This window comes from Orycteropus afer, unplaced genomic scaffold (assembly GCF_000298275.1).
Source record: "Orycteropus afer afer isolate SDZICR_OR568_19922 unplaced genomic scaffold, OryAfe1.0 scaffold00043, whole genome shotgun sequence".
Taxonomy (NCBI): Eukaryota; Metazoa; Chordata; class Mammalia; order Tubulidentata; family Orycteropodidae; genus Orycteropus; species Orycteropus afer.
Genome location: NW_006921630.1, coordinates 14,273,939 through 14,299,266, shown reverse-complemented (window position 1 = coordinate 14,299,266; position 25,328 = coordinate 14,273,939). Strand labels below are relative to the sequence as shown.

The window sequence follows — 25,328 nt, the reverse complement described above, 5'->3', positions numbered from 1 at the left end:
TACTGGTTCTTCTTTGTTTCCAACTTTTGCTTTCCAATCACAAGTGATAATTAACACATTTTGATTGCATGTTCAGTCAATTTCAGACTGCAGAAGTTGGTAAAAATCTTCAATTTCTTCATCTTTGGCTTTGGTGGTTGGTGAATAAATTTGAATAATAGTAGTATTAACTGTTTTTCCTCAAAGGCATATGGATATTATCCTATCACTGATAGCACTGTACTTCAGGAGAGATCTTGATACATTCTTTCTGATAATGAATGCCACTCCATTCTTCTTCAATTTGTCATACTTTGAGTAGTAGATCATATGATCGCCTGATTCAAAATGGCCAAAACCAGTCCATTCCAGCTCACTAATGCCTAGGATATCAACCTTTATCTGTTCCATTTAATTTTTGACAACTTCCAATATTCCTAGATTTATACTTTATTCATTCCATGTTCTGATTATTAATGGATGTTTTCAGCTGTTCCTTCTCATCTTGACATGTGCCACATCAGCAAATGGGGGTCCTGAAAGCTTTACTCTATGGACATAATTAAGATTGGCTCTACTCTGAGGAGGCAGCTCTTCTCCAGTCATATTTTGAGACCTGAGGGACTCATCTCTATGCACTCTATCATGTACTGTTTCACTGCTATTCAAGGTTTGTGAAATGATTGGCCAATTCTTTGAGAAGTGCATGGCCTCCTCCTTCTTCCAACTCTGTCTTAATCTAAAGGCTCCTCTGAAACCTGTCTACCATGGGTAATCCTGCAGACATTTGAAACACTGGTGGCATAGCCACCAGCCTCACATAAGCCATCATAGTAGGACAAATTGACAGACAAGTTTGTCTCCCCTAGCTGTTCTACACTGCTCTGCACCTTTCCTGGTCTCCCCCACCATGCTCACTTACCCAGCCTGTCCCAGGGGCAAACACCCACCTTCCACTGGTTGTGGGACTGGCTTACTGCAGCCTGCACCTGGGGCGGCTCCACACACACAAGCACCCACCTTCCACTGGTCCCCTGGCTGGCTTACTGCATCCTGTGCCCACAGGTGGCTCTACACACAAAAACACCTGTCTTCTGCTGGTCCTGGGGCTGGCTTACTGTGATTTCAACCTTGATTATATCCCTTCTGAATTTAGAGACTACCTAAAGAATAGATTTGATGCACTGAACACCAATGACTGAAAACCAGAGGAATTGTGGGATGACATCAAGAACATCATCCATGAAGACAGCAAAATACCAAAAGCCAAACTCACTGCCATCGAGTTGGATCTGACTCATAGTGACCCCTCCTTGGGTTTCTAAGGCAATATCACTATGGAAGTAGATTGCTCAATCTTCCTGCTGAGGAGTGGCTGGTGGGTTGAAGGTCATTAAAAAGACAGGAAAGGAAGAAAAGACCGAAATGGATGTCAGAAGAGACTCTGAAACTTGCCCTTGATGGAGAACAGCTAAAGCAAATGGAAGAAATGAAAAGATAAAACAGTTGAACAGAAGATTTCAAAGACATGCTTGAGAAGACAGTCAATAATTATAATGAAATTGCAAAGACCTGAAGTTAGAAAACCAAAAGGGAAAAACACACTTGGCATTTCTCAAGCTGAAACAACTGAGGAAAAAAATTGAGCCTCAAGTTGCAATATTGAAAGATTCTATCAGCAATATATTAAGTGATTCAGGAAACCTCAAAGGAAGATGGAAAGAATACACAGAATCATTGTACCAAAAAGAATTGGTCAATGTTCATCCATTTCAAGAGGTGGCATATGATCAAGAACCAACTGTATTGAAGGAAGAATTCAAAGCTGCACTGAAGGAATTTGTGGAAAACAAGGCTCTGGGAATTGATGGAATACCCATTGAGATGTTTCAACAAATGGATGCTGTGCTGGAGGCACTAACTCATTTATGCCAAGAGATTTGGAAGACAGCTACCTGGCCAACTGAATGGAAGAGATCCATATTTGTACCCATTCCAAAGAAAAGTGATCCCACAGAATGTGGATATCAATGTCATTGATCTCACACACAAGTAAAATCTTACTGAAGGTAATTGAACAACAGTTGTAGCAGTATATTGACAGAGAGCTTCCAAAAATACAAGCTAGATTCAGAAGAGGACATGGAACGAGGGATATCATAGCTGCTGTCAGATGGATCTTGGCTCAAGGCAAAGAATACCAGAAAGAGGATTACTTGTGTTTTATTGACTATGCAAAGGCATTTGATTATGTGGATCATAACAAATTGTGGATAATATTGAGAAGAATGGGAATTCCAGAACACTTAATTGTACTCATGAGGAACCTGTACATAGTCCAGGAGGCTGCCATTCAAATAGAAGAAGGGGATATTGCATGGATACATCAGGATTGTATCCTTTCACCATACTTGTTCAATCTGTATGCTAAACAAGTAATCTGAGAAGCTGGACAATATGAAGAAGAACATGGCATCAGGATTGGAGGAAGGCTTATTAACAACCTGAGATACACAGACAACACAACTTTGCTTGCTGCAGGTGAGAATGATTTGAAGCACTTACTGATGAAGATTGAAGACTACAGACTTCAGTATGGATTATACCTCAATATAAAGAAAACAAAAATTCTCACAACTGGACCAATAAGCAGCATCACGATAAATGGAGAAAATATTGAAGTTGTCAAAGACTTCATATTACTTTGTTCTACAATCAACACCAATGGAAGCAGCAGTCAAGACATCAGAAGACATATTGTATTGGGCAAATCTGTTGCAAAAGACCTCTTTCAAGTGCTGAAGAGCAAAGATGTCTCCTTGAAGACTAAGGTGCACCTAAACCAAGCCATGGTTTTTTAAATCACTTCACATGCATGTGAGAACTGGACAATGAATAATGCTGAAGAAGGGTTGATGCTTTTGAGTTGTGGTGTTGGCGAAGAATGCTGAAAGTACCATGGTCTGCTAAAAGAACTAATAAATCTGCCCTGGAAGAAGGGCAGCCTGAATGCTCCTTGGAAGCAAGAATGGCCAGAATTCGTCTCACCTACTTTGGTCATGTGGTCAGAAGGGACCATTCTCTGGAGAAGGGTATCATGCTTGGTAAAGTGGAGGGTCAATGAAGAAAGGGAAAGCCCTCAACAAGATGACTTGACACAGTGGCTGCAACGATGGGCTCAGGAATAGAGGGATCGTGAGGCTGGCATGGGCAGTGTTTTGTTCTGTTGTACGTAAGGTCGCTATGAGTTGGAGATGACTCAGTGGCACCTAACAACACTTCAGAAACTATTATGAGGTTCCATTGAGATATATAAAGTGATTAGAACAATATCCTACTATTTATTTTTGTTATATGCTATCAATTCCAATTCATACCCACCTTATAGACTATCCATAAGGTTTTCTATGCTGTGATCTTTATGGGAGGAGATTACCATATTTTTTCTCCTCTGGAACCGTTGGTGGATTCAAACCACTGACCTTTCATTTAGCAGCCATGCACTTAACCATTGTGCCACCAGGGCTGCTTTATCCTACTGTATGTGTTAGCTATTATTGTCAATTATTTGCATATTAAGAAAAATTAATTTATTATGTTGATGTCCTTTTTACAGAAAAAAGAAATCAGGCCACAAAGAAATTGGAGTTTTGTTTGGGAAACTGGAAAAGGATAATTTTGACACATAAGACATTGTTAAGTGATGGCTTACTTGAGTAAGGTGTTGTGGTTGGTATCATAAAGACACTAGGTGCCTGGGGATAGAGGGGGAGGCATTTATAAGAGAGAGAAAATGGATGACCCATTTCTGGTGTTAACCACTATTCCTAGTAACTGAGTAGTTAAAATACAGAATTAATCAGCTAGCATGTTGAGCAAGTATATGTTAACCACCCCCTCCAAAAAAAAAACTGTTGTCAAGTTGATTCTGACTCATAGTGACCCTATAGGATAGAGCAGAACTGTCACATAAGATTTACAAGGCTGTAATCTTTAAGGAAGCAGACTGCCTCATCTTTTTTACATGGAATGGCTTTTCAATTCAAACTGCCGACCTTTTGGGTAGCAACCGAGCACTTACCCACTGTGCCATCAGGGCTTCTTAGTGTGATACACACCTGGAAGGGAACTTTGAATGCAGTACTTGCTTAACATTTTCTGTGTCTCATAATTGTATCCCTTGTAGGTACTCTGGTAATATGAGGTCTCTGAACATTACATTTGAAGAATCATGTTAAAATTTAAAGTAAACTTTTTTTTCTTTGCTAAATGCCTTTATTTCTTTCCTGTAGATTACATGAAGCAGACGACGTTTGAAGCCCAAGCCTTTGTAGAAGCTGTGCAGTTCTTCCGACAGGAGAAGGGTCACTATGGCTCATGGGAAATGATCACTGGCAATGAAGTCCAGGTAACACAGGGCTCAGAATTTTGGGTTTTCTCTTTGTCTCAGCGGTAGGAGGTCAGAGTCATTTTAACAAACAATCAAACAAACAAAGAAAGCTGCAAGAATGGAAGATGTGATTTCAAAGGTCATTTTTCTCATCATCTAGAAACATTTGGTCACCCACTCCAGGTGCTAAATAGGGCAGACAGAAACACTTCAACTGTAATGGAAAGAGCTGTGCCCAGAGTTTTTTAGAAAACGGATTATTTTTTTGAATGACCTCATGTTTCCAGAGGAGATGCAACAGTGAGCACAGTGGTATAGTGCAGAGTGCGTTAGGATGCTAGGGTCAGAGGAATTGGATTTAAATCCTGGCAAGGTATTCAACCTCTGTTACTCTCAGGTTACTCCTCTGGACGAACATGGGAATAATGATGTTTACCTTGCAGAGTTGGGAGAATTAAATGAGATGTTGCTGGTAAAGTATTTAGCACATAGTTGGAGGTCTTTACTGAATGCTATACAAATTTAAAAAGCATTAAGCAGGTCTCTATAAATTTCATTTACCTTTCCTAGTTTTTTAGGCTCCATAGTCCATTATAATTTTCCACAATCCTGATTAAATGCCAGTCATGTGTCTAAGCATCTCAGTGGCTGACGTTCCAGCAAGTGCTATGAATTTCCAAAGGAAATTGTGTTTCCTGATGGGACCCTCACCTCCATGATGACACCAAGCACACAGCTGATTTAGCCAAAAGAAGAGGACTGGATGTGAGCATTATTCAGTCATATGCACAGTGTCCAAGAGTGCTATTCTTTTATTTTCTTTTCCCACATCCCCAGAGGATCTCTTTTGGGTTCTGTGAAATTTGGATAACATTTTAGGAATAACATTTGGATAATACCAGATGGTGTCTTCCCACTTTATGGTCTTTAAACATCTAAAACCAAAAACATTTTCTCATGCTGATGGGGCTATTCATTATTGTTTAACCATATGTCTGGGAATCATCATCATCATCTTCTTCTTTTTGGTTGATTCTAAACTCATTTACTTCCCTACTTGAGACTTATTCCAGCACTCTAACCAATTCTCGGTTTCTGGTATTTGGGAGTAACACATCTGTTTATAAGTCTGAGAGGACTAAGGATGTATAGCATTTATGCCAGAAAAGAAAACAAAAGCATAAGAAAGAAAATCAAAAGCATAAGAAGGGAAGCTTACACATTTGACACTGATTGGCCTGCCATATGAGCAAACATAGTTTATAGATAAATCAATATCAAATGCCTTTGTGTGTTATGTTTATAATGTTCAAATGCTAGTTCTTTCTCTTCATCTTACAGATTTTATGGACTAGATAGGACAGGTATTATTTCTATTTGGTAAATAGTAAAACTGAAGTTATGTGACTTACCCAGTGTTGTTAATTCAACAACTGTTTATTGAGAACTTACTATATTCTAAGCACTATGCTGAATTCCAGTGATTCAGAGATGGACAGGACAGATGGCCCTGCCCTGTGAAGCTCATAGTCTCAGTTTCCAGTGCCAAGTGGGTGGATGGCAAAGGGAATAATACTGGCTTCTGACTCTTGGTTTAGTGAAAGATCAATACCAACCTTGGGAATATATTGAGTTACATATTTATTTAGCTCCTTAATTTCAGATATGCCACTTGCTTTATTTTTGATTTCACCTGAAATCCCATAGCAGCTCACATTCCTTCACAATGCTATTGGAAACATGTTTAGTAAATCTGGCTAGTGGGGTAGATGTTGAGTTTGTTGTGTTTTGTTTTGTTTCCCTTCTGCTTTTTGTTTTAGGCTGATGTGTACCAAGTATTATAAGATACATTGTGGTAAGGCAAGATGTACATATATATCCAGAGGACAAGGCAGCATTGTACATATATGTGGGGGCATATATATATGTATGTGTGTGAGTGGCTCTACATATATGGAAGGAGCCCTGGTGGTGCAAACGGTTAAGCACTCAGTTGCTAACCAAAAGGTTGGTGGTTTGAACACAGGTAGTAGTTCTGTGGCAATCTGTTCCTGTAAGGATTAAAACCAAAGAACCAAACGCACTACCTTTGAGTTGATTCTGACTCATAGCGACAGAATGGAACTGCCCCCTAGGGTTTCCAAGGGTATAGATCTTTACAGAAGCAGACTGCCACATCTTTCTCCTACAGAGCAGCTGATGGGTTTGAACCTCTGACCTTTTGGTTAACAGCTGAGCATTTTAGCCATTACACCACCAGGGCTCTTGGCCGTTAAGGATTATAGCATAGAAAACCTGTGGGGCAGTTCTACTCTGTCACATGAGGTCACTCTGAGTCAAAATTAACCTGATGTCATATGACAACCAATGACCTGCATATATGGATATCATAAAGCATTTGTATGAGGCAGTCATTCCAGTAAACCAGTTGCCATTGACACAATTCCAACTTACAGTGACTCCATGCGCGTCTTAATAGAATGGTGCTCCGTAGAGTTTACAGTCGGTGAGTTTTAGGAAGTAGATTGCCAGGCCTTTCTTCCAAGGTGCTTTTGTGTGGACTCAAACATTTCAACCTTTGGGTTGGCAGCCAAGCACATTAGCCATTTGTACCACCCAGTGACTCTGAAGCAGTCAAAGTGTAGTGTTAATTTTGTAGAACCAAAATCCCCATAAGTGGCAAAATAAATAAATAAACAAATAAAAAAACACAGATCAGTAAAAACTGGAGTTATTAAATGACCCAATAGGAAATTTTGCTCTTCTAGGAATTTGATCACCATGGGTGAAATCACAAACTCATAAAATGTGAGTGGTAAGAGGGATGAGGCAATCTACTTCCGTAAAGTTTACTGCCTCGGAAATCCAATAGGGGTCGCTCTGAGTTGGAATCAACTTGATGGCAGTAGGTTTGGTTTTGGTTTTTAAGAGGGATTTTAGGATTATTTGTCCATCACCCTCCATATGAGAGAAAGGATTCTTAGAGACGTTAAAAGACTTCGCTGAAGTCACGAAGAATTGTAACAGAATTGTCGGGCTATCCTTGGAGAAGCTGATAAAAAAGAAATGTGTTCCAAAGCATTCCTAACAAGGTTTAAGGCTCACCATAACCTCTAATAACATTGCTGAATAAGGAAGTAGGTTTATCTTAAGGCTCACAAAGAGGTCAGGGGTCCAAAGTAGTTAAAGTGGCATTGCATTACTGAGTTTGAGAATATGGCACCTTTGGTTTAATGCACTGGGTGTATGTGCAGTTTTTCTTCACATCCACTAAAAACTTAATCATAATGCTGTCCTATATATTCATATCCCTAGGGGACTGCATTCATATGACTTTCAGTTGTGTTACATTATTATCTTCAAGTACTGACTCATGCAGCAAGTATGGCATGCCCTCATGGCAATGGTTATTTTAGGCAAATGTCCAGACAAAGCAAATATCTTGGAATAACTTGCTGAAAGATTGTTAAGGGGCAAATATTTGCATACTAGTAAAAATTTCAGTATGTTTTCTGCTTGTCAATATAAAGATATCAAATGAGATCATGAGGGAAGGTCTTTGTAAAGTACTGTCCAGTTATTTGGAATGTTTATTATTTATCTTTAAATTAGCCAGATGGGCCAGAGAGCGGGTCATCATTCCCACAGAACAGATGGCTTCTAGATACAAAAACTATCCACATTTTTTAGGTCTTACCTATATCATCTGGAGTTGTCTTGTGCCTAATGGCCTTGAATGTGGCCCCTTTAAATGAATTCTTTGACTCATGGCCACTCAGCTACACAAAAGGTAGAGGCCTGGCAGCTGGATAAGACTGCCGGGAAAGCCTGGGGAAGGAGGACGGTCTCTGTGGACCTCATATCTCCTTACTCCTTCAACATCAGAAAGATAATTGTGTGGCAAGGCCTTTAGGGGGTGAACCTGGATTTGTCAGTTTCAGTCAACCTGGTGATATGTTTAGTTTCTTGTGTGTGTGATGGAATTTAAAAATCTCCATTTCCCAGCAGTTAAATTGAAGCCCACCTCTGTTTTTTTTTTTTTTTTTCCCCAAGCAAAAGTGATACTTATAGATTTCATATAAGATAAAACTCAGTAGATCCTGCTTTGAGGGGAAGAGGTTGGAGAACCCCTTCCTTAGTGATTTATGTATCAGATGACCTACTTTCCCTCAGCTTGCTCAAGGGCTTGGGACTGTGCTGTAGAATGCTGACCAAGGTGAGGGGAAGCATAACATCTGGGTGGGAGTTGGGGCTGGAGTTTAGAAGAAAATGGTAGTGTTGTCATGTAGCACCACTGGGCTTCAGCACCCAGAAGCTCTGCCTATAACCAACCCACTCCTACCCCTTTTTTTTCTTTCTAGACATATTTCCATTTCATTTTCCTAAATGCTAAAATAGAACCAAATTTCTTGGAACATTGTATGAGAAAGACTAAAAGAAAATTATAAACCCACCCAAATGGAACATTTTTTTTTTTTTCTAACGCTTAAATTCAAACCAGCTTCTGCAAAGTGATGAATTAGGACACTTATGACTCTTAACTTTAACACTTTTCAGACCAATTTTTTCATATTATATTTCCCATTGATTCTAAGTACTGATTTCAGTCTCCTTACCCTCTTAGCTCATTCTACCTGTGCCACACTTCTGTTACTCTTGAACAGATGTATTCTAAACAAGCGCTTATTCCATACAGCAGGGTGGCAATCCCTGGATTATCAGTGACCTACTTGAATCTAATTTTTGGATCTGTTGATTTACATGGAGCTCACATGTCAAGTTCCTCTAAGAGTCACCAGAAAATAATTGTCCAACTTTTAACTGTCCCCAGAGACTGGTTCCCTGTCTGAATTACCGGGACTAGTGGAAATCCTGTCCCCATTATAATCTCTGTTATACCACACAGTCCCAAATTGCAAATGACAGGAGCCCTCCTGACCACACTGACTCAAACAACCCTCTCACTCAGGACCCATGGGCACAGTGGGACTGGACAGCTTGTCTACCTCCACCCTGGGAGTGTTCCTGTTTAGTTCAGCTGTAGCGTTACACCCTGCTGAAACAGAGCTTGAGTGAAAGGCAACATCCAGTGAGCACATCAGTATTTCCATCAGCTTGAGACTGACCAATGATTTCAGAGAAAATCTTTCTTAATTCCAAAGCTTAATTTGAATTTTTATGAGAAGTGAGAAGGAAGTGGCCAATTATTTTAGACAAGTATTATTTCAATTTGTAGAACAGATGTTTCAAGTGATTCTCCACTTCTCTCCCTGCCTCCATTTCCACAACTACTCTTGCCCTCTATAAATCTTAGTCTGCAGCCTACTTTGAAATTGAAAGCTAAACTGTGAGCCCCCAAAAACTCATGATGAAAGTGAATCTGAATAGCAAGTCTGCTATAATTCAAGGTCAGTGGGAGTAAGAAGGAGGGGCGAGTACTGCATGGAGCACTGTCATGAGTGGGCATTGCTGCTGAGATTCAAAAGATTCATTTTCTTTGATCCAAACAAAATTTTAGAGGAAAGATTTGGGAAAAAATGAAAAACAACAACAACAAACAAATCTATTGTTATTGTTAGTTTCTGTTGAGTCAACTCTGACTCATGGTGACCTTACCTATATCAGAACAGTCCTGTCATCTCCATGATTTTGTTGTATGTTTGAGCTCATTGTTGTGGTTATTTTGTGTCAGTCCATCTCATTGAGGATTTCCTTAATTTTTGCTGACCCTCCACTTTACAAAACATGATGGCCTTCTCTAGTGATTGTTTTTTTCTGATGACATGTCCAAAGTAAGTAAGACAAAGTCTCACCATCCTCACTTTCTAAGGAGCATTCTGGTTGTATTTCTTCTCAGACTGATACAACTTTAGAAACTCTATATTATGCTCAGCCCACAAATATTCAATTGTTCCAAAGTATTTGTTACTCCTTTCTTTTTCTAAACTTTAAAGAGGGTGGAAGGAGGATTTCAGGAGGCAGTAGGCACAGGGAGCATGAAGACACTTGGATCCCAAGGGAGCTCGAGGAGGGATAATACTGTGAAGGGTTATGGACTAGGATTCAGCCACCCAAACCAAGCCTTACCTACTTCACAATTTCGCTAAGAATGTCCTTATCCATAATTGAAACTTACCCTGTTGTCTACAATACACTAGGTTCTTCTAGTTTGAATATGCAATGTTTGAATTTGAGGAATCTGATTTTTTTTTTCTGATGGGAAATATAATAAGCAGGTGTTATTATTCCTTATGGATATTTAAGAACATATACTCACTTAAGTTATCTTGGCTGAGATGTTTGGCCTCAGAACAAGGGTAAACCATAAGATGAACCTAACAGACTTCATGTAGCCTGGATAACTGCATTAGCCTCAGATGGTGACAGCCAGTCATGGAACCTCTGGGTGGCCTGATGTTCGGAGTCTGCCTCACCTCACTGACTAGCCACCACGGGGGCTCTCTTCCACTTTGCAGATCCTGAGTAACCTGGTGATGGAGGAGCTCCTGCCCACCCTCCAGACAGACCTTCTGCCTAAAATGAAGGGGAAAAAGAATGATAGGAAGAGAGCTTGGTTCAGTGTAAGTGATTATTTTGTCACTAAACTATGTTCCTCAAATGAACATTCCTTTCTCTTTATAGGCAGTTTTTTTATTTGTATTATTTTTTTTTAAAAGAAAGTTCCTCCCTGGGTGGAGAATCGTCTACCTCAAGCCTGCTCAGTCTCACTTACATGAGGACTAATCCAAACAGACTTGAAGTTTGAAAGAAAAATTAGGATGTGTGTGCAGTGTTGTTTATATTATGATAGTTCGTGATAAACTCTCATCCCTCTACTTGACTCTGTGAGGTGCTTACACACGACCAAGCCTGATTTATGTGCTATTCCCTGTTGCAGCTCCTTGAGGAGGCCTACAACCTGGTACAGCTTCAAGTTTCCGAAGGATTAAGTGCTTTGAAGGAGGAATGCAGAAGTCTGACAAAGGGCCTGGAAGGGACGATTCGTTCAGACATGGATCAGATTGTGAACTCCAAAAACTTCTTAATTGGAAAAATCAAAGGTCAGTGGAGATAATCTGTACTCCTTTTAATTACCTAAGATGTACATTTGGGGGATCCACTGCGTGCTTAAGATAAATGGTTTCAGAGGAGAATTAAATCGTGGAAATTGGGAAGAGGTGATAACAGCTACAATAACTAGCATATCAGAGATGCTGGTGAGGGCCTGGGCCTTCTTATGGCAGCTTCATGGACATAAAGCAGAGGAAACTTTGTTTCTTGCCTTGTGGTGGTGCCTACACACTCTGGTACTGCCTATAGTTCCCCCCCCTTGCAGCACTTCTTAGAATGAATTATAATGACCTCTGCCTTTGCTGGAACCTCCCTCTGGGATGTAAGTTCTCTAAGGGCAAAGCCATGGTGCCTTGGTTCACTCAGGTATATCCAGTGTTTAGCACCATGCCTGGCATGTACAGGCTCTCAGTGAGCATTTGAATCAATGAATCAGTGGATTTTCCTTTGACAGTAAAACCCACAGTTTTGGCTTAGAATCAATAAGTTTGAATTTTGCCTCCAACTTCAACTACCTAGTCATGTTTACTTGGGCAAGCCACTTGAATGCTCTGTGCCTTCATGTCCTCTTCTGAGAACAGGAGGGTCCACTAGAGCAGAGTCAGCAAACTATGGTCTATGGGCCAAATCCAGCCCTTGAATTGTTTCTGTAAATAGTTTTATTGGGACACAGCCACACTTATTCTTTCTGTATTGTCTATAGCTGCTTTCATGCTAAAATAGCAGTTGAGTAGTTGGAACAGAGACCTAATGGACTACAAAGCCTCAAATATTCACTGTTTGACCCTTGAAAGAAAAAGTTTGCCTCTCCCCAGACAAGAGGCCTTAGATGGGCTCAAAGGAGTTCTACAGGACAAAAATTCTATGGTTCTTCATCCTATCTGGGTCTCCCATATCCAAATAAAGGGACCAACATCAAATGTCACTTCAGAGGAAAAGCATGCTGGTCCAATTTTTATTGTTTATCAGTGACCTTTTTCTATAGTCAATTCTCAGACTATACACTTACTAGTTCACTCTCATTCATTTATTCACAAATATTTACCAAGTGCTTATTGAACAAGTTGGTGGAGCTTTCAAAATGAAAAAGGAAGCCTCAGTTCCTGTCCTCATGAAGCTTATAGTCTAATAGGTGGTCATCTGCTTGGTATATTATTCTTTGTAATTCAGGACTTCTGCATACTATCACCCAGCTTGCTTTGGGGCTCCTTTGAACACCTCCTGCTGAGAGGAGATTAGAGGAGGTGTTATTACAGTAAAGGTGTATGTATCTGTGTATCTGTGTATGAATGTCTGTTCAGGCAATGCCTTCCCAAGCCAAATATAAATTAGCTTCCAAGTGTTTGCTGTTATCCATGCCTTGATCTAGCACATCTTGATCTAGAGTTGATGATATACAGGCATACCTCAGGGATATTGTGGGTTCAGTTCCAGACCACCACAATAAAGTAAATATTGCAATAAAGTGAGCTGCATATAAAAGTTGTGTTTATACTATATTGTAGTCCCTTAAGTATGCAAAAGCATTATGAAAAATTTTGAAATTTTATGAGAACTACCAAAATGTGACATGAAGTGAACACATGCTTTTGGAAAAATGATGCCAATAGACTTGTTGGACACAGGGTTGCCACAAACCTTCAATTTGTAAACAAAGAAAAAAAAGCCCACAGTATCTGCAAAGTGCATAAAGAGAAGTGCAATAAAATGAAGTATGCCTGCCATTTGAAGTATTTTATACAAATTAAAATTTTATACAAATTAAAGCTTTCAATACTCAACTTCTGTGCCTAGCAGAGGCTATTCTCATGGCCTGAATTAAACTTCTCTCTCTCTCTCTCTCTCTCACCTAAAGCTCTAGGACTCGGGTGTATCCCATGTAAGATAGAAAAACATTCCAGCCCAGATGAGAGTTTATTTCCTAAAAGAAGCCTTGACAGGAAATAATAGTCAAGTCTTTTAAAAATGAAATATCAGAAACAAATTTTTAACCAGGCCTCTGTTCTCCACGTTTGTAATGAGAATTGTACTTCAGGCTGCATTGATGAAGGGCTTTGGATTTTTTTAAAAAAACAACTTTGGGAGAATTAAGTGGTGGTCTTTCTATTTCCTTCTGTGTAATTCCTGAAAGTAAAGCAATGACTGTTCTGCCCCACAATTGTTTATTGGTTCAGTAAGTATTTATTCTGCTCCTGCTGAGTACAGTGTCTCTGAGGATTTAAAGAAGATGATGTGATTTTACAAGTAAAGGAATACATGTTACAGACATTGAAACAGAAGGCAAAATGTGATAAATGTCTCAAGAGAGGCAAGAATGATTCCCAACCTAGAGGCTGATCCCGTTTCAACTTCAACAAACTGTAAAGTATGTTGGAATACAGCCCTCATAATGAGTAATGTTTTAGTGTTCATTGATTGGAAAAAATGATAATGTCAATAGATACAATAAGAGCTAAGAGTTAAGGAGTACTTCCAGAGTACCACATACAGTTCTAAGGACTTTCAACCTATTAAATGCATTGAATCCTTGCCACAGCTCTGACAAGTAATTACTTTTATTGTCTCCACTTTACAGACAAGAAAACTGAGAGATTAAGTAGTTTGCCCAAATTAATAAGCTAGTGTGGGGCAAAGTCAGCCTCCTCACATAACCTCTCCAGCTCCAGTGCTTCCACTCTTAATCACTCTGCTCAACTACTTCTCATCTGCTGCCTAGCTGCAGGAAAGCTTATGAATTAATGTGTCACAACACAGTATTTATCATAACAGCATCTCTATAGGTTTGAGACATAACAGAGCATACATGTGTGGGATGTGGAATTTGTTGAGCCCAGAAGGAAATATCCCCAGACCACAGCTCAGGAGGCACTGCAGTGGTTTCAGGGTGTTAGGCTAACCAGCGTGGGTGAATTCTGAGCTGGGCTTTGAAGAGGTTAGTAAGATGTTGACAGGCAGAGGTGAAGGAAGGAAGGCACAGGTGAGAGGAACACTGTGAATAAAGGCTCTCAGAGAAGGGCTGGACCACACAGGGGAAACAGGGATTCATGGGAAATCAGGCAGAGATCCTCCCACACCCACTCACTGGTCAGGGCAGCAGACTGCTGCTAAATCTGCTCTGTATATCATTAGTGTGCATGATCGTTCCGAAATTTCAATTCCAGTCTATCCTTGTTCATAGATTCTGTATTTGAGAATTTGCCTATTTGCTAAAATTCATTTGTAACCCCCAAAATCAATGCTCGTGTGCTTTCATGGTCACTCACAGACATGTGCTGGTGCAGAGCTGCAAAAATCTGAGTTGCCTAATGTGCATGTTCCCAGCTGAGGTTGGATGAGGCAAAGCTCTCCGTCTTGTTTCAGTCCTCATACTGTAAACAAGTGTCATTTTTGCTGTCTATTTAGTACCACAGTCTTTGCATTTTTTTGCTGTTTATTGGTGAGGTTGTTAAAATGGCCCCCAAGCAGAGTATTGACTTGCTGTATAGTGTTCCCAAGTGCAAGAAGGCTGTGAAATAAGGAGAAAATCCTTGTGTTAAATAAGTATTGTTTAGGCAGGAATTATAGTGCTGTTAACCTTGAGTTTAATAGTAATGAGTCAACAATATATATTAAATAAGGTGTCTTTAAATAAAAGCACACATAAAACAATGTTATGTATTGATTGGTTGGCAAAAATGTTGTGACCAAAGGCTCACAGAACCTAACTCTCTATTTCTCTTTGGATCAATGGTTTGGTATTAGTTAAGTCAGTGTTCACCTTGCCTCTATAGAACCTAACTATTGCAGATGTCAAGAATCAGCTGTAGAGTATCTGTGCCACCCAAGCCCAGAGGTGGCCGTGAGGTCGTTTTTCGTGTATAGTTTACCCTGCCAAGCTGTTCTGCTTGGTGTCAGCAATGGAAGGTGTGTGCTGGGCCTTTTCCTGTGGCACTTGGCTGCCAAACAGAGCTGAGTGCTTGCTGGAGGTGTGGTCAATTCAGGCCAGGAGAAGGAGTGCATTGGCCAATTCGTCTTTGCCCAGGATACTAAGGCAGCCATGGCTGGCAGTCTGATGATAAGGAAATTGGTTGCAGAGAAATTGAATATCCCTTGCACTAATATTCGTTTGCAAAGAACTGCAAAAGGAAAACCTTACTTGTGGTAAAGGACTCATTGAATCCTTATTCCAATTTCAGCTTTAACATCTCTTATGGAACTACGTAGTACTTCCTTCTGAATGTGAGCTACAAGTTGATATAATGAAGACGAGCTTCCCAGGTCAAGGTTCAATCTCAGAATTCTTTCATATTCCAAAAAGAAAGTTTACGAACAAAAAGTGGGAAACAATCACAAGCTTTAAGGACAAATGGACTGAATTGGATATTTTTATAGGAATTGGGCGCTGAAAGAAAGGTTCATAAAAGTCATTGGTATTGAACTAGGATTTGAATTACAGTGATGTGATTTTGATATATTCCCATTAAACCTGGATATAGGCCAAATTTATAAAGAAACTTGTTCATTCCTGGGTGGAGAGGAAGAAAAAGAATGAGCATTCGAGGAAAACAAAACAGATGAGAGCACCATTTGTCTGCTATAGTTCTTAGGAACCTGATGGATCTAACCATCAGAATGTTCCACCTCAAGATGATTCTAAACCTACCCAAAGATAGGGTAAGAGTCTGACCTTGAATGATTTAATGGCATTTGCTATCCCACTGACACCTGAAGATCCTTCTTTTGGGGACTGTGTTTGCTTCAGAGAAGAAATTCCAGTACAAAATGGTACAAAGTCTTAATATGATTCCCTAAGCAACAAAGAAAAATGAAAACTGCTTGTAATATTCTGTATTCATTGAAAAATACCTAACAATATCAGATTCACAAAACAGTTTAAAAAAAAAAACAAAACACTTTTCCTCTTAAAAAAGCAGATATCCAGTTCAAGGTCACTCACTAGAACACATTTACCTCTTCTATCTCCCTCCAATTTCACATTGAATTGACAGAAGAAATAGAAAAAGGTGTAAGAACCTGAAATACATGCCATTGCAGGAAAAGAATGGAAAATGCAAATAAGCAAAATAGAAACATTTAGATCCTACTTTTCAGAGGTAACTACTCATAAAACCTTATCATATATCCTTTCAAGGAGCCCTAATTGCACAGTGGGTAAAGTGCTTGGCTGCTAACCAAAAGGTTGATAGTTTGAACCTGCTGGCTGTACCACTGGAGAAAGGATGTGGCAATCCACTTCCATAAAGATTTACAGTAGCCTTGCAAACTCTTTAGGGCAGTTCTGCTCTATCCTATGAATTGGAATCTAGTCAACGGCAGTGGTTTGGGGTCTTAGTTATCTAGTGTTGCTATAACAGAAATACCATAAGTGGATGGTTTTAACAAACAGAAATATATTGTCTCACACTTTCTTACCCACCCATAGTCACTGAGTCGAATCCAAGTCATAGTGACTCTATATGCCAGACTAGAACTGCCCCATAGGGTGTCCAAGGCTGTAAATCTGTACAGAAGCAGACTATCTCATCTTTCTCCCATAGAACAACTGTTTGGTTTGAACTGCTGACCTTTTTGTTAGCAGCTGAATGCTTTAACCACTATACCAACAGAGCTCCTTCTCAGAGTTCAGGAGGCCAGAAATCTGAATTCACAATTCCAGCTCTGGGGGAAGGCTTTCTCTCTCTCTCTCTTTTTTCCAACTCTGGGGGAAGGTCTTGTTATCAGCCTTCCTCTGGGTCTAGGAGTTTCTTAGCGCAGGGACCCTGGGTTCAAACAACACACTCTGTTCCTGGCTCTTTTTCTTGGTTGTAGTTAGGGCCCTTCTTCTCTGCTCACTTCTCCCTCCTTTTATCTCTTGTAAGATAAAAGGTGATGTGGACCACATACTAGGGAAACTCACCATACATTGAATCAGGGCTGTGACCTAAGTAAAGTTGTTGCCACCCTAATCCCCTTAAAACTGATTGGCTGATCCCATCAGACCGCACTGTGGGAGATGACTACTTTCTTGCATGACTGCAAAATTATATCACTACATAACTACCAAACCATTGCAAATCATGGCCCAGCCAAGGGGACACATATTTTGGGGGAACATTAATCAATCCATGACAGCGGGTATATCCTTTCAGATCTTTTTCTTGGCACATGAATTCCAAATATAGTTGTTTTTTTTTAAAAATGGGAACACACTGTGTTGTAGTTTCTGTTTTTTACTCAGCTGTGCATCCGCTGTTCATAAATATCAATGAATAGATTTCTGTGGTATATAAAAAGAAGACTTAACTATACATTTTTTTCAATTAATTGTCTCAAAGTTCATTTTGGGAGTTATTTGTTCTCCTGGCAAACAATTTTGCATTTTGGTATCAAGCAAGACATTTTAAAAAATCCAGATTGTTTATGTTTAAATCATACAATTCAAAATTGATAAAATTTGAATCAAGCCTCAAAGTTTTTTTCCTAATAATTGTATGACTTATTTAATACCCCATATGTTTATGGAAGTTGTTCATAATAATCATCTTTGTCACCTGAGATTCTCAGAATAAGAGCCAAGTCTGATCCTTCATAGCTGTGAACTATCTCTGCAAATCAGAGTAAGAGTGTGGTCAGTCATCTCATTGTAAGCAATTTGTTTGCCAATAATAGAATTAAGAAGTAAACTTGAATTGTAGTCCTGGTTCTGCAGATTAAAGTGTGACCTGTAAGTCTCTAAAATCTTTGGACTTTTTTTTATTCCATCTGTATGTATGTGGAGGAAGTTGACACTCAGAGGAGTTTGTAGTTCCCTTTTCAGTTCTTAGACTCTATGACAAGGCTATGTGACTTGCCTGTGCCCACAAACCTAGCCTTTGAGACACAGAGTGGGCTCAGGGCCCTTCCAACTCAGGCTTCCCTCACTAGACAGCTGATTCCAAACCTGGCTGATTGTGAGAATCACTTTTGAACTTAAAACAAAAAAAATGTATATTCCCATCCTAACCCAGATTTAGGCACTCTGGTGGCATAGTGCATAAGGCTTTTGACTACTAATGAGAGGGCTGGCAGTTCAAACCCACCAGCCACTCCTCAGAGGAAGGAAGGTTGGGCGATCTACTTCCATAGTGATACCATCTTGGAAACCCAAGGAGGGGTCACTATGAGTTGGGTCCGACTCGACGTCAGTGAGTTTTTTTTTTTTAACCCAGACTCACTGAATCAGAATCTTTACTCTGCTCTTCCTCTTTTAAATCAAAGGACAGTTTGTGTCTCTGGAGAATGAGATTATGGTTATTTTTTTTTAATCCCTCTTTGAATGTTTTTTTTATCTTCTCTACATTTTGTTCACTGAGCGTGTATTCCTTGATGATTAGAAAAAAAAGTTATTTTTAAAAATTGGAAATAGAGTGGTGACAGGCATGGGGGATGGGGGTGGCAAATTAAACAGAATTTGGTTCATTTGCCTAAGAAAAGACTGTACTTGATTTTAGGGGAATGGAGTTATATCAACTGATTAACTCTTAAGAAAATGAATGAAAAATAATTGTGTTTTTAGAAGGCAAACGAAGTGTGTGTATATATAATGATAGTGATTTATATAGATATGTTAGCCATCAGAAATTTCTCCATTTTTTTAGATATTGCATGTTTGTAGGGACCAAGCAGAAAAATCTGTTACATCCCAAGGCAAAGGATAGCTTAAGGAAGGGAAAGAAAGGTTCTATTTGTTCCAATTCTCAAAGCATCTGATAGTTTTCCATTCTGGTGAGTGCTGGCACAAGACGCATGGTGATCGCTTGGCTTGCCCATCTGACCTTGCCTTGCCTGTTTATTGGCTCGGTGGGGCACCCTCCAGTTCTGGCCTGGTTCCAGTGCCTCTGAATAGAATTTTGCCCCAAGTCACAATTTTCTGGTTATTTCCTTCTTTAGCTATGGTGGCCCAGCCTATGGAGAGAAGCTGTGCAGAGAGTGTGCAACCATTCCTGGCATCCATTTTGGAGGAGCTCATGGGACCCGTGAGCTCAGGATTCAGTGAAGTTCGCTCACTCTTTGAAAAAGAAGTGGATGATCTGAGCCAGAGCTTTCAGACCACGAGAGACAGTGCCCTGCTAAAGGAGGTAAGAGAAGCATCCCAGGAGCTGAGTGTGAATGGTCTTCTGAGGCTGTCTTCTCCATGGGCTTTACTACCATCCATCCATCCAGCTAGCCAGCTACTTCTTACTTCCTCCCTCCCTCTTCCTTCCCTCTCTTCCTGCCTCCTTTCCAACCATTCATCTAGCCTTCCATACATTCATCTGTTCTTCCATCCATCTAGCCTTCATTCCATCTATCCATCTATTCATTCATTCAATCCATTCATCTATTTATCTATCCATCCACCTGCTTTTCTTTATTCATGGTTTTCAAGTTACAGAAATAATATACTTGAAAAAAGTAAAACAGTATACTCAGAACTATATGGGCATACCTCTTTTATTGTACTTTGCTTTATTGTGCTTCACAGATAATTGTGTTTTTTACAAATTGAAGGTTTGTGGTAACCTGTGTCAAGCAGGTCTATTGGCACCATTTTTCCAACAGCATGTGTTCACTTTGTGTCTCTGTGTCACATTTTGGTAATTCTCACAATATTTTAGACATTTTCATAATGCTATTGCACACTTAATAGACTGCAGTATAGTGTAAACATAACTTTTATATGCAGTTGGAAATAAAAAAATCCATGTGACTTGCTTTATTACCATATTCACTTTCTTGTGGTGGTCTGGAACTGAACAAACAGTATCTCCAAGGTATGCCTTTATAAAGCTAAGACCAATGACTGTCACCCATACTCACTTAATCCTAGTCCACTCTCACCTCCGGGGTCACTTTGAATCCCAGCTCTGTATATTAACTAATATGAATAGTTTGGTATATGTTTTCCTATACTTTCACCTTGTGCATGAAAGCATATATCCTCATTTATATAAGTTTTGTTTGTTGGCTTGTTTATTTTCAAAAGAATAGATTCATGACACAGACCAGCATCAGCACTGTTCTGGTTACCTAGTGCCACTCTGACAAGAATATACCACAAATGGGATGGCCTTAACAAACAAGAGTTTATTTTCTTACAGTTTGGAGGCTTTAAGTCTGAGTTCAAATGCCAGGCTCTAGGGGCTGAGTGAAAGCCCCTCAGCCTTGGGCTTCAGCCCTGCCTCCAGCTCCCAGCCCGCTGAAGCTAGAGGCTTTTCTTCACTCAGACAGCTGCTGGCTGCTGAGGCTGCCAAGACCAAGGTTGACCAGTAACAAGGCACAGTCCCAATATTACCAAATCACATGGCAAGCCATTAATTCAAGTCCACTGAAAGTCCCAAGTTTGGCAGAGCCTGGCAGGCTGCTGAACAACAACATAGCTACATGCAGGGTTCAAGGTGCCATAAGCTAGCTACCATTTCCAAAGCTGCTTCTTATATATGGGAAGCAGACTACATACCCAAAACAGCTACTCAGCTGCTTGTGGTAGATCCCACCATGGAGTTGACTGCTAGTCTCATCATGGGAAATAACTACCACCAGCTGCCCAGCCACTCAACCAGGCCCAGCCAAGTTGACACACAAACATAACCACCACAAGCATCACTTCATTTTTAAATATGAAAAATTTTAGACCCCACCCTAGACCTATTGCATCTGCAACTCTGGTGATGGGAGAGGCAGCAGCTGTATGTTTTAAAACAAGATATCTGATATACCCTAATGTTTAAGACTCACTGACACAGACATAATTTGGCAACTTGATTTTATACTTAACAAATCATGATGGGCATTTCTCAAAGTCAGTAGTTAGTACCAGACACCTCTGTTTTGTTTCTTTTCTTACTTCTTTAGGCAGACGTACACATAAAAGGAGCTCTGGTAGCGTAGTGCCTAAAGCATTTGACTGCTAACCAGAAGAATGGCGGTTCAAACCCACCAGTCACTCCTCGGAAGGAAGATGGGGCAATCTATTTCCATAGTGATACTGCCTCAGAAACCCCAGGAGGGTTGCTATGAGTCGGGTCCCACTCGACAGCATATAACAACAACAACATATATAAAAGTGCATATAAACAAGATAATTTCTTCTTGCAGCCTTTTTTTCTTGACTTTATTCTCTCTCCCATGCCATACCCCTCCTCTCAAGTAACTAGTGTTAAAAGCCTCGCATATACCATTGTATACTTTCCTCCATGCTTATATAGCATATAACACACACACATTTATAGATTGTTTCTTATATTGCTCTTTAAAAATGGGATTATACTATATATACTATTGTGCTTATCATTTTTCTTATTCAAAAACACCTCATGAAATGGTCTCTAAGTTAACTGGTCTAGCTCTAAATCTTTCTCTGTAATGTCTCCATAATATTTTATGTATGGATGCACCATGATTTATTCAACCATTCCACTGTTGCTGGCCCCATGAAAGCTGCAATAAATAATCATATTCAGTGATGCTTTTATTTTCATGGAGTAAATTCCTAGAGCAAGATTGGTAGGTTGCAAAGTAGCTGTATTTCTAATGTTAACAAATTTTCCATTTGCATGCCAGAAATGGATTTAAATTTTGTATTTCCACCCCTGTTGTTTGGCATTCTCCTCCTATACACATCAGTAACTGGATGTTATTACTTTTTTAAAACATTCACTAGTCTGATAGGAACAAAACAGCAACCAGTTTTTCCTCCCTTATGTTTAATTCTATTGTTAAATACTGTGTGACAAGGAGCAAGTTCAATAGCATGCTACTGTTTATTAATTCCACTTCAATGGAATGCTGTATAACTTACTTCTTACCCAACCAACCCAACTGCCATTAAATTGGTTCCTACCCATGGCTCCTCCATGTGACAGAGAAGAACCTGTGCTTCACAGGGTGTACAATGGCTGAGTTTTGGGAAATAAATCTCTAGGCCTTTCTTCTGAAGTACTTCTGAGTGGACTTGAACCTCAGCCTTTGGTTAGCAGGCAATCACATTAACCATTTGCACCACCCAATATATTTTGAACCTCAGCCTTTGGTTAGCAGGCAATCACATTAACCATTTGCACCACCCAATGTATTTCCTTAAAAGCACAATGAAAATGGATTCTTATAAGACTCTTGGGTATGTTTAGAGAAATTAAGATTTATCCCTTTTCTGTGGTCTGAGAATCACATTGTATCTACATTATCAGCACTCTTCTCACCTTGCTCCCCACTTCTTACAGTGGGGAACCTTTCCCTAGAGCCTTCATTTTTAGTACTTTTCTTTCTGTCTCCTTCCTCCTCACTTACTCTTCTGTTTATTTAATTCTCAAATATTTAATTTTAAAAACTTTAAGACAAGCTTGGAAAATAGCATGTATTTTGTTTGCAACAATCTTCCTAGTGTAATAGTGCGTTGAATATACTTGGGAGCTTTAGTGGATGAGGTCTGACACTGCCCATTTGCTGAAGACCTGTAACCTCATAATTAAGTTCTCACTTGTGCAAACTGGAGTAGAAAGGAGCCCTGTCTTTAAAGCTGGCTCCCTCATCCCAGTCAGGCCTTACCCACTTTCCCGCTCACTAGCCCCTTAGAGTGACCCACAGCAGAGGAAAACCCTGTTGCCACTAAAGAACCCCAGAATTATGGGGAACTCTGGCTTGGCACCCAGAGAACATGCATCCAGGGAGCACTCTAAGCTTCTGGGTTTTTTTTTTTTTCTTTTTCTTGAGAGGGATGTCACTCATTAAAGAAGGGTTTTGAGGCTCGTGGACTCAGCAGCACTTCCATGTACCAAAGAGTCCACCCAGTCCTTGAGCTGTTTACATGCGAGCTTGGAGTCCATCAAGAGCTTAGAAGACTGGAGCTTCCTAAGTGCATCCTGAGTCGTCTCATCACCCCGTTGTTTTTTTCTGCTATTCAGTCTGTCCTCAGCTGCTCCAGGGACTCAATGAAGAAGAGAAACAAGACAATCGAAGAGGTTACAGATGTCCCAATTGAGTTGACAGTTTATGTAATAATGTTCATTTGATGGTTTCGAATTTTGTTTATGTAATATCACTCCTAAATCTGAAGGTGTTTAATTTTTCCCTTCACCAAAATGCAGCATCTAGACCAGCTTATGAATCTTCCACAAGATTCTGTGAAGATGGAACCTTGTTATGTTAAAGTCACCCTGCTTCAAGAGCGCCTGCAGGATCTCAGGAGCCGCTTCAGATTCCCCCACGTGGACCTGGTAGTCCAGAGGACCCAGAACTACATGCAAGAGGTGGGAATGGCAGAGGCATTCCTGTGAAAGGGGATGGAGCAAGAGCCAAGAAGTAATGGCTGGCAAATGAGACCATATGCTAATATAGCTCAGGGAAATGAGGTGCATGTCTGTAATCATTATGTTGGGTGAGGACATATTTTGTCCTTAGAGCTGCTTTATCTTCTAAGTTGATGAGCATCATACCCAGATCCAAACCCATTGTCATTGACTTAATTCCGACTCATAGTGACATTATAGGGCAGAGTAGAACTGCTCCATAGGGTTTCCAAGGCTGTAAATCCTTATGGAAGCAGATTGCCTCATCTTTCTCTTGTGGAGCTGCTGGTGGGTTCAAACCACTGACCTTTCGGTTAGCAGCTATGTGCTTAACCACTGTGTGACCAGGGCTCTTGATGAACATCATCATAGAGAAAAAATATCTCAGAGAAATAGAGTAGCATTATTTGATGATTACTTGATTTGTCAAATTAGTGCTTTCACCCTGGCTGTACATTCAAATCACCTGGGAAGCTTTTAAAGCACACTAATGTGTAAGCCCCACCCTCAGTGATTCTATTTTTTTATAATTTCTTTAAGGCATTCTCCCACCCCAGCCCCTAGCCACAGCGTCTAATATGTAGCCATAGTTGAGAACCAGTGGCTTCATTTCCTAACCCAGTTAAGAGTAAAAATATAATAAATAACAGCTTCACAACAATGATATTTGAGTTTCTTGATTCTACTTAGTAGGCTCCCTTTTTTCCCCACAAGGAATTTGTCCCTTAGGAACAGGAATGAATAGCACAAACTCTTTTTCATATTACAGTGTTTCCAAATAAAGAGCAGGTGTGATCCTTGGAGCTTATGAGGACACAGTTCTATTCAACAGTCTGTGGGCCAGACCCTCCTGGGATCCCACTTTCCAGCGTTCTTACTGAGATAAATTAGATGATTTTTATCTTAGATAAATTCACTATGGTGTTGAAAGTGCTGTGATAAAGATACACATTAGATGCTTTGGGATAATAAGCTTGGGGAAGACAGCAGAGTTGTTTTTCTTCTTCTTTTTTTTTCTTAATAGTGGTAGGCAGGATTAAGAGATACATCTTATTATTGTCTAACCACTGAGGGGTTGAAAGAAGTACCAGAAACAAAATTGGGCAACAATTTAACAAAAATTCCTTTGATAATACTGGACTTTGCTGAAATTACTGGAAGTACAAATGTAGAGAATAACTTCTGTTTTCTAACCCTGTGAGCATATTAACTCAGGCTTGCAGAGAAAGAGGGAGCCATGAGGTGGGAGGATGCAGAGTGGAGAGAGGTATGTGTTACAAAGTGGTTTGCATTCCTCTAAAAGTGGAGGTGCAGAATTGAAGCAGTCAGTTCTCTTAACTGGAGAAGGATCTTACCTCATCTCTTTAAGACCTGGTTGCGGACATCAGAGAATGGAGGTCAAAGAATAAGGTTCTCCATGATCTTGGGTTCTCCAGTTCAGGGCTTAAGGGGAAGAAAGGAGGGGGGAAAAATACACGCATGCATACACACACACACATATGTCACAGATCCCACTCTGTCCACATGGTATTGATCTCAGCCCTGGGTCACCCAGTAGCATTGCCTGGGTAGACCCATCTCTGGTGTTTACCCCTTCTCCCTTC

General features: G+C 40.0%; 1 protein-coding gene across 1 annotated transcript in view; it reads left to right on the top strand.

The window, feature by feature from the left end:
- Nucleotides 1-25,328, top strand: part of NIBAN1 (niban apoptosis regulator 1) — a 155,784-nt gene that overhangs the window by 103,590 nt on the left and 26,866 nt on the right. Inside the window, exons 6-10 of the mRNA XM_007937680.2 lie at nt 4,272-4,387; nt 10,846-10,950; nt 11,268-11,430; nt 19,349-19,536; nt 23,524-23,685. Of these exons, the coding sequence (XP_007935871.2) occupies nt 4,272-4,387; nt 10,846-10,950; nt 11,268-11,430; nt 19,349-19,536; nt 23,524-23,685 (734 nt within the window). The remainder of the gene's footprint in view (nt 1-4,271; nt 4,388-10,845; nt 10,951-11,267; nt 11,431-19,348; nt 19,537-23,523; nt 23,686-25,328) is intronic.